At 46.1% G+C, this 10185-nt stretch overlaps 1 protein-coding gene across 2 annotated transcripts in view; it reads left to right on the forward strand.

Moving 5' to 3' along the window:
• LOC8039909 (protein LMBR1L) overlaps positions 1-4885 on the forward strand; it is a 116085-nt gene extending 111200 nt beyond the window's left edge. For both annotated transcript variants that reach the window (XM_029980379.4, XM_029980380.4), the window contains exon 15: positions 710-4885. In XM_029980379.4, the coding sequence (XP_029836239.2) occupies positions 710-894 (185 nt within the window). In that variant the 3' untranslated portion in view covers positions 895-4885. The remainder of the gene's footprint in view (positions 1-709) is intronic.
• The last annotated feature ends 5300 nt before the right edge of the window (positions 4886-10185 follow it).

Raw genomic sequence — 10185 nt, forward strand, 5'->3', positions numbered from 1 at the left:
GCCAAATCCACTTATTTTGCACCGCAACTGTGGCCGGGTTCGACTAGGTTTGACAGAGCGTTGGTGATGCAGACGCCGGTACAAAGGAGAGGGTTGAGGCATCCTCACAAGCCATAGCTCCCGCACTTGTGTCCAGTTCGGCTGCTCAAGTGGTTTTGCCTTGGTAACCTGCTCTCGTATGTCACGTGGGAGGAGAGACGATGGAAACCAAGGGCTCCCAGAATTCGTTGCCTTTTTGGGATTTTTGCAAATTAAGGATGAACGTAATTGGATACATCGCAAGGTGTTTGTAAAATGACCCACAATCAGGCTCGAAACCATTTCATGGTTTTTCAAAGTAGGTCAGTATCACTGTAATTGGCAGTGTTCTAGGAGGATTTTCACAAAATTAAGCAAGAATCATATAAGACACAGCCACACTGAAAACAACCAAATGGAAGCCAACCAATGAGCGCATTGGCACCCTCTCTTTGCCAATCAGGTAACTAGCGAGATGAAAAGGTCTATACGATTAGTGCTTATGCTTTTTGAGCGGTTCTACTTTTTAGCCGCACAAACTCCATACGAAAACAGATTTGGACCATTTGTATTTTGTTGGCAATCAATATTTTGCGTAGAACTGCATCTTCTGTCCGATAATTTTTATCACCGTCGGCCTGTTTTTGTAAATATGGGGGATGTAGCCACCTTGCTCTCGGCCTTGGTGCAGGCATCACCAACTTCGACCTGCTGGGGGACTTTGGGCGCATCGAGTGGCTGGCCAGCTTCCCACTGGTGCTGGCATACAACGTGGTGTTTGCGGTGGCAGCCGCCACCAGTCTGGCCACCAAAATGACGGCGGCCATGCGCCGGGAGCTGCTGGGCCGCCTGGCCGCCTGGGGCAAGGACGACTGACCCCTCGTCGGGCGGCCATGTCGAGCGACGGTAGCTTGTGCCGGACGTCCGAGCGACGGCAGACAGGATGACACCATCTTTTCCCCCCGGGTGGAGAGGATTTGCCACGCAAGGCAGCTTGTGCTCGCCTCACGCTTGGCACAAAGTGCGCGAAGGACGTTCCATACGCCTTTGCTGGCACGGTTTGCTTCCGGGTCTTTTTGCACCGCACCACAATGTCCGAGTCATATTTCTGACATTCCGAGTCCTTGTTATTTGCCTTATTTAAGCACTTTATCTGCCACTTAGGAAAAAGGGCCTTGAAATGGCCTCTAGTTAAGCGATTGTTCGGTGCTTACTCGTTAGTGTACGAAATACCTTGTCGAAGGAAAGTTTTTTTGTTGCATGTATTTTATGCGCCTAGTAAAATGTATTTGTCTAAGCAATTTGAATGTAACAGGAACATCCTCATCTTTGTTTGTGCACGTAACTTTTTTTTTTTTGCAAAGAGTGGAGAAGCATATTGTTACGAGCTTCGGATAAGTTTTCAACTTCTGTTCTTACTCAATTTGGCTGTAAGATACCGTTCAAACTGTCACACAGGAAGCATCCGATACTTTAGACTCCAATATTTTGGTGACCAGCTAGAGAGCAAAGACATATCAACTCTCCTTTTTGTCAAAAAAATATTGCCTCATTGTGCCCATGATCTCGCTCTTCGAGCTTGGGCAATGCAAGTTCACTCGAGACTAGCTCGCCAGCCATACGGCTCTGGCTCTAATGGCTTGCGAGACCAGTCATGGGCAGGCTGGGTCATTGTTTCAAATTTGCAACACGAAAGGTTAGACATTGATCCCATCTTTTTTTTGTTTATTTTTTTGTTCACGAGCAATGTATTCACGTTTTTGGTTTTTCACACTTGCATCCTCAGGAAAAAGAGGATGGAAAACTTCAAAGTGAAAGAAAAGTCATTTGCACCCAGACCGACTTGCCGGGGCTGGTATCTGGCAGTGGTTGAAGCATGGTGCCTTCTTGATCGCTGGAGCAGGTTCTCTGTGGGCCCAACCAGTGTTATCAGTTTAGCAATTTTCCCGCTAAATTTGGCATTGTTTTTTGTCGTTTAGTGGGAGAAACGGCCGTCTTGCGGGCGGCCGGATTTTTAGCGGATTTCAAGTCATGTTGGCATTTTTTTTGGCGGTCCCAAACGTTCACGAATTTACATTTATGGATCCTAAATAACTCGGCGGTAAGTCACAGTCATAGGGTGGTCATTTTTGCGTACTGTCAACAAAATGGTTGTCAGTGAGAGTAACGCTCGCGACACCGTCGAGTTAAAACCTCGAATTTTGCAACTGATTTGTGCGCGAATGAATTAGTTTTCAAGTTTGCCATACGAGACGAGCCCAGTAAGCTACGTGCTGAAATTCAGAAAACGGAATTCTAAGCTCGGAGCCCAGTTACTGGTAGCTTCAAGCGACGTTAGATGAGTCGGCTACCCCGACAGCTTTCTTCAATGCGGGTGGTCGCTGAAGCTTGGAACCAAATGTTCCGCCGAAGATGGGAACGATGGAGGTAGACGTCGTCAGGCTAGACGCCTGCTAAGAGTGTGCAACGCACATTGTTTTATACATGGAACCAATCTGCGTCGAACAAGTTGGCTACCTTCTAAGACTCTTTAGACTAATTATAGCAGCGGCCCGAAATTTAGCAGTTTTTCGAGATTCCCATCGGGGTTTTTTTTTTAAGTTTGCAACACTGCTTCCCCCTGCTCCAGGATGGGTGGCCAGGTAGGGCTGGCTTTTCCTTCAACTCGAGCCCTCTTCTTCCTTTTTTCCGAGTTATTTTCTTAAACGATTAAACACTCGCTTCCCGTCTCTGGGGTTGCCTGCCCTTTCCCCGTCTCGACATCGCCGTGGCAAGCGTTTTGTCGGTCGTTGTGCGTCCACTTAAATTATTGCCCTAAATGTCTTCATGCAGCTCTGCGAGAGACTCAGTTTTCCTATTAGCACGGGGATTATGGGACTCTCTTCAATTGTGGCACGAGCATCTCTTGACACAGTCTAGAAAGAAACATTCCTTGGCCTTTTGGGTCAGGTGCTGTTCAGAGACTGCGTCTAGTAAAGGCGTTTTTGCCGGTAAAATTCACCGACTGGCATCGCCTACTTCGGCAGCCGCATTTCTTTGTTTGTTCTACGGAGATGAAATGAGCAAGGCCGACATCTCGCAGCCAAAGGGGTTGGAGTGCATTCCGAAAGTGAGCAGAAGCGAGATCTTCCTAGCGGGCACCGTTGGGGCAACGAGGCGAGTCGAGAGGCCCACAATGGCGCGAGAGAACCCTCGCCGCCCTTTTCCACGCATTCGGGTGCGTCCACCCACTTGATCAGGCTCGGCAGATTTGCTGCACCCGTTAGGGTGCCCAAAACGAGCTCTTTGGGACGTCGAACCTCTATTGGGCCGTTCGTCTCAATGATGCTGGCCCAGAAGGTGGCACCGATTTGAAGACCACTGCTCTTCTTGGTCCAGTTGGAACCTGGCTTACTGCAGGTGACTTTTAAGATGTGTAAACTGTAGTAATCTTGTTTTAACTTTTCATTTCTCCTGCTGCTGATTTTATCGCTCTCGAGGAACATGCAAAGGAGCACTTTCCTTATTGCTCAGTATTGTGAGAAATCTAGTCCATTGTAAGATGTGATAATTCCTTTTTGTTTTAATGTATCACCACGAGCCACGGAGATTATAGTTGAGCTTTACTGTTTGGGCAAATTTCTGCATTGAGGGAGGACACTACTTGGGAAGGTGAACTTGGAACATCAAATACTGTGCCCCTAATGGGGGCAACGTCACATTAAGTTGAAGGTACTGCAGCTTTTCGTGACAAAAGTCCATGAAAATGCAGAAAGTAAGCCCGCAGCTGCATTTGTTGCAAAATTTCGGTAGAGCTGCTTGGAAAACTGGCTCCACACATCAATTGATTATCAAATGATGGTTTCAATCAAACTCAGATTTTATGCCAAAAAGTGAAACTGAAAAGGAAATGTGTTAGAAAGTTTGGAAAGTTGCACTTTAGAGTGCCGGCACGTCTGAAATAATTTATTCCGGAAAAATACTTTAGTTACAGGAGTAAAAGTTTCTGACACCATCCATGAGGCTATATTGGAAAGCTGATAAAGCTAGTACTTTTTTTTTTTTTAATTTAATTTTAAGGTAGTGTCCTTCCTTAATAGAAAAATTGGGCAGCATAGGTGTGAAACGATCCGAGCGCATAAAGTCGGTGGGTGATAATGCGCGAGTATTGTAAGGCTCATTCTGGGCAATAACCTGACATATGCTCCGATCAAAGCTAGTAAGAGTTGTGGCAACGGAGGATTGCTTTACGGTGACGAGGACGGCTGGTTCACGTGGCGAGCAATCCTCGTACAAAATTGCCGCAACCTTTTCTGAAAACTGGCCCGGGTGGCAGGCTGGAACAGGCTGCCACCGGGACATTCTGGGACAGCATCGAAAGTATGAAAGGTCTTGAAATCTGTCTCGGTTAATCCTCGCTCAATTTTCAAACCAAAACGATCCTTGGCAGTTTCGGATGGTCTAATCTGGGCAGTTTAGGGGGTTTTGAGAACAAAATAGGCACTTCAGCAATATTTTGCGATGCCACGTTACCTGGGGGAGTGACTCTGCGATGCAGATGCCGGTTTGCTCGGAACAAGCCACGGAAGAATCGTTGCGGAGAGAAAAGAGCGTCGACGCGCGCTTTGGAAATGCACGCCTGGGAGCAGTCAGCTTAGAAGGCTTCTTTGGCTCGTTTTGAGTGGGAGCTGTGTTGGCAAGAACAAGAGGCTCCGAGGAGGCTGTCCAATGGGCGGTGCAGCGACTGCGCACTGGTGCACATGAGCCCATGCCTCCTGTGTTATCTAATGAATGCAGTGTTTGCACAGTGTGTTCACTATTAATAAACAACTATTTTTGTATTTCAACGGCATTCTAATGAAGCGTAATAAAGCTTTCTGAAATCCAATGTCCTCCAGTGACTGAATGAAATCCTGAGTTGCAAGCCAGCTGCTGCGTGGCCTCAAGGTTTTCGTTTTGAGGGTTTTTGCAACTCCCTCACCTCACGGTCTGTTTGAGAGACATGAAACCCATCTCTTGCAGTGGGTATTTCACAAAATTCAACGGGCATTTATTGCTGCCAACACTGATGGCACCTTTATTGTATTCGGAGCTGGCCAGTATTGCTTGGAGATACTTTCAACCATCTGTATCGGGATGCATTTGAAAAATGTATTTGTATCTCTGTAGTGAAATATATTTAGTGTCTTGCCTGTATCGCGATACTTTGCCAGACTTGGGTATCCCGTTACATTTGTTGCCGTTTTTACGGTGAATTTAAAAGATAAAAACATCCGCTTGGTACAAGGTGCTTCAGAATTGATAACATGAACCTGCCCTATGATCCATCACAGTCACCGACGTTAAAGAACCGGTTTAAAGAAGGTTACTTGCAAGAATAACAATCAGGTGCTCCCACAGAGCCCTCCACACTATCCAATTTAGCAGAATGAATACTGTAAAAGAGAAAAAAGTATGGCCCTGTTTAGTCCCCCACTATGAGTGACATAGAACCGTACAATCTGACAGTTTTAAATGTGCCCTCTCGGCGAAACGGGCGTAGTTTTGTACAGATGCCTTCCGTCGAGCATGGCCTGCAGTCTTTACCGTTCAGTAACTGAGGTTCACCGGGGGTGACATTGTTTTTAGCGGCATTTTCGATAAATAAGTTTGTGGTAAGGGTAAGTGCATAAAATGACAAAAATGTTTAAAAAAAACATTAGACGGACACTCGAGTGCATTTTAAAACCCTCGTTTTATGGTTGTAACTCGATCTACCAGCGCTAAGCATCCTAAAATACCCGAAATAGCATTCGTGCGCAGCCGATTTGCATATTAGAAAAGTGGTAAAAGTTCCCGACACCGTTGGCGCAGAATGAGATGGCCATACCGAACCTTGCTAAATATGCTCAAACGGCAGACGGTGCTTGTCAGTCACTCGTGAGCGATAGGCTTCCACGCGAGAACCTATCGCTCGCGAGTGGCTGTTAGGCGCCGTCAGAGCCGTATATGGCGCCGTCCGTCGTTCGACCATATTGCCATGCGCCTCGCCGAGCGAGCGAGCGCGTGCATGGCCGAGTGGTTACCGTGCTCGAATTTCGTGCGGAGGCTCCAGGTTCGGTTCCTGGGAGTGACACATTTTTTATTTATACTTTCAATTTAGTGTTTTCGTAAGTCCGAGAACCTTGTCGTCTGTTCAAGATACTAAACGCCGAATATTCGAGAAACCCACGCAGGTACATCAGGGACTCTGCATGGCGAGCTGCAGGCAGTCTCGTCCCAGCGTTCAATCCTGCTGTATCGATGCCTACAATGCTAGCCTTCTATTTTGCTTTGGGCAGAAGTTCGCCCTCATTAAACATTTAGTTCACTTCAGTTCTTGTCGCCTCATCAATTGTCATTCGTGACAATATTCGGAAAGATTCAGTAGCGCCAACGATAAGTGTCGGGAACTTTGATTACTTTTCTAATATGCTAATCTGCCGCGTATGAATATAATTTAACTTTTTAGGATGCAGGGCTCGTAGATTAAGTTACGACAATAAGACGAGGATCTCCAAAAGCACTTTATTGCCCCTTTAATATACAGTAGGAAAATGAACCAATTATAGCCCTGCAATACACCAGAATCTACAGAGGCTAAAGGAGAACTGTTATTAACATTGACAAACTGTAAATGATTAGTTAAAAAAGGGCAACCAATCCAGTAGATGGGGTAATCAAGAGGACGTTGGAAACAAATTAAAATGCATCTTAATCCTACGGATGTAGTCGAACCATTCCGACAAGCTAGTCTGATTGCGGAAATGGCTTCTGCAATTGATAAAAACATTCAGTTGCTTTGGCACAATAAAAATGTCAACGGAAAAAAATGTTACGGAAGGCGATTCCACATTGATGAAGTGCTGGCAAGATAGCTGGGGGACACAGAATGTAGAGCATGCTTTGAGCTTTTCCTACCATTGGGGCAAGGAGCTTTTTATGGCATAGGGCAGACAGCAAGATGTATAGATATCCGAGCTAGAGAACACGGGCTAGCTTTAAGGTCTGGGCCTTTGGGACATCTTGCCATCCACTGTAATAGATATGGTTATTTGCCTCAGTTTGAAAACATTGCTATTTTGGCAAAACATCCTCAGTGAACAGCAAGAGATCTATGAAGCTTATTATATTAGGAAGCATGTTCCAGACAAATATGTCAGTGTAGAGTCGACAATTTCCAGTGGGGTGTGTCAGTTCTAGTGTTTCCACCTGTTTGAGTGCACATATCTGCACTTTGGAGGTGGCCTTGCATAAAATAGTCCTGGTTTTGTCTTTTTATCTTTTATTTTGCTCAGGTGCAGTGAAAAGAAGGAAAAAGAGTCGTAAGTCAGCGCTGTGTCCGAGTCTTTTGCGCTTTCACCTTTTGTTTGTGGCAACACTGTTATACATACCAACCTTAAACCCTACTAACTAAAACTGCACCGCTAACACAGGAGGCATCACAAAAGCTATTTATGAGAACTCGTGAAAAAGACGTTGAACCGGTCGGGCGGATCGGTGAACATCCCTCCTACCTCTTTGCACAGCAATCCCATCCAACTCCGCCTAAATGTGATGCATTAAAAAACAATATGCAAAAGATGACGCCCATAAAGGCTTTCCGAAAGTTTTTTCTTGCTCTGGGTTTTTATTTAGGGTGGGATGGATGGCCCGTGGAGGAAATGCTGGACAGGGAGACACCTACACAGCTGATCAGGTCACGACCAGTTGTGTTACGCTCGCTACATCCGTGTGTGTCACTTTTCTCCTTCACTGAATGGGAATACCAGCCACTCTAAAAGGCTGGCAGCTAGTAATGATGATGGAGCAAACGCCGATCCTGCGTTCATCGTCGGCGTTGCTCTCTGCGTGCACCTTCCCCCGACCAGAGCAAGTTGGAGAATTGACCTCGAGATGTGACTAGGGTTGTGAAGGACATCCCAGCAAAGCACCTTGGTCAAATTCCTGCATACCAGAGATTCGTTGGACTGTACCTCTGGCAGGGGTGGAACGGCTGCGCCATTTGCGCCATTTTGCGCCAGACGCATATGTCTGCGCCATCCTGCGCCATGTTGCAGAAACTGCGCCACAGCCAATACCTCGCGCCATTATGCGCCAGATCGCAAAACGTGCGCCAAGAAACTTTTTATTTTGTCTTGGTTTCGGTTTTATTGACTCGATTCGCAACAATGAGCGCGTTCAGCCTGGTCGGCCTTGCAATCCTTTGTTCTGTTTATTCTCCCTGTGTATCCCGAGTCGGAAGCGCGCGAAAAAACTCGGATTCTAAGCGCCACACCACCTGCGACTGGATTGTTATTCTTCAACCATAAGCGGTTAAGCAAGTCGGCTGAGGTGAGGTCGAGTCGTTAAGCGTCAGATTGCCTGAGGCTCTGCGGCCCGGGATCCGGACGTCAGCCAGTTGAAAACAAATGAGCAAGATTTTCCTTTTAGTACTTCGTCGTTAGAAGTTGGAACCGCATTCTCGCAAGATAAATCGTGATTTGATTGAACTGAAACGCGGTCCGATCCGAAACCTTGCCGGCCAGCAGCTCTTTTGCGAGTGATAGATCTGCTCGGCGTACTTTAACCTTGCTCCTGCTTATCGCTTCAAATGCGATAACTTCGTTAATCGTAGTCTGCTGCTTCGCAATTGAGTTGCACAATAGGATAAACGTGAAATTTGTTGCCCTGTTCCTCCGTGCAACTGCACGTCAATTGCTTGTGCACATCACGGGGTTCGCACATATAATTACTATGTCGAGCACGTGTGGGTTGTGCGATAAGCAGTGCTGGTTTGCATTTTGAGCAGCTGAAAGCCGCTCGGAAAATATCAAGGACGCTATCTTGAGAAACAGGGTACTGGCTTTTTGATTCTCATTAAGGCTCACAAAGTTTCAAGTTTTCGCATCTGTTACGCTGTTATCCCATCTACCTAGGTCCCTAACCATTCATGTTCATCTGTTCTGCTAAGTACGATTGAAATTGCTCCCATGCTTGTCTAAGACGCAAGCTGAAGTGCAATGAAAACTGATCTGAGCTGCTCCTAGCCTGCTCCAGAACGTAGTTTTAGCTGCTCCCAACCTGCTCCATAACAGCTGTTTCAGCTGCTCCCGTGGCTGCTCCCAGGCACATTTCACGAGTTCCACCCCTGCTCTGGGCAACCCACGAAATGCGGGAGAGACCGTGTGAAAGTAGGAGGAGAGGCCACCCCAAAGGGCGGGTTGTCGGTGGCTCCATACAGGGTTTCTTGTCCTCGTATCTTTGGGCTATTTACATTTCTTAAAGGGGGGGTGCAACGATTTCCGGACTTCGGTCAAAGATTTCTGGAAGTTGCCCTCTGACACTTCTGAAGTAAAGTACAGAAAACTGATTTCGCCTGCGTGTCCTAGTTGTTGCGTAAAAAAAATCTAAAAATTGGCATTTCGGGCACCCCTCAATTCACTCCCAGCCTTCAGGGTCACACCTGGTCCCCCTCCTAGTGACGTCATTCGGGCTGCCGTGTAGCTTCCCGTGTGCTATCTCGGAGGACGCTTCCTCCCTCTCTCCGCTGACATTAGCGGGCGTTACGCTGCAGCTTAGAGGTGAGCGAGGTCACGTAAGCTTTTCGTTGTATTTCCTTCGGCGGCCACTTGGGGCTGCAGGTGGGGAAAAAAAGCTAGACTTTAGTTTTGCGATTATGCAGCGGAATCGCAACATTTTTAATGAGGGAGGTGTTTTCTCTATCCTTCGGGACAAGATAAACAACGTAAAAATTATAAGATGCAAATTCTTTTAATCATAAAATCGTTGCACCGCCCCTTTAAAAGCAACTTTACACGCAAGATTTAACTTCATCAAACTTTTGTTCAAAAATTTAAAGTTCAAACTTTCAAATAAGTTTGAAAATCATCTAATTTCTGAGCACAACCAATTTGAAAGTTAAAAAATATACTACCATAATTGGATTTAACAGGTTATAAGATATGAAAATTTTCAAATTTTTTATTGTATGAAAGGTTAAACTTTTTCTAACCCGTTGGTTCCTTCCATCCTCAGGTTGCAAAAAATTGCATCTAATGAAAAGAAATTCTTGTGGTCGATTGGACAAGAGGGAACAAAAGAAAGGTTCATTCCCTTTCATGTTCTCATTAATAAAAATTTTTTTTCAGGAAATTGGACATGGCCACCAATGACCTTCCCAGCCCCAGT

This window comes from Ixodes scapularis, unplaced genomic scaffold, assembly GCF_016920785.2.
Source record: "Ixodes scapularis isolate PalLabHiFi unplaced genomic scaffold, ASM1692078v2 PGA_scaffold0__279_contigs__length_252992795, whole genome shotgun sequence".
NCBI lineage: Eukaryota > Metazoa > Arthropoda > Arachnida > Ixodida > Ixodidae > Ixodes > Ixodes scapularis.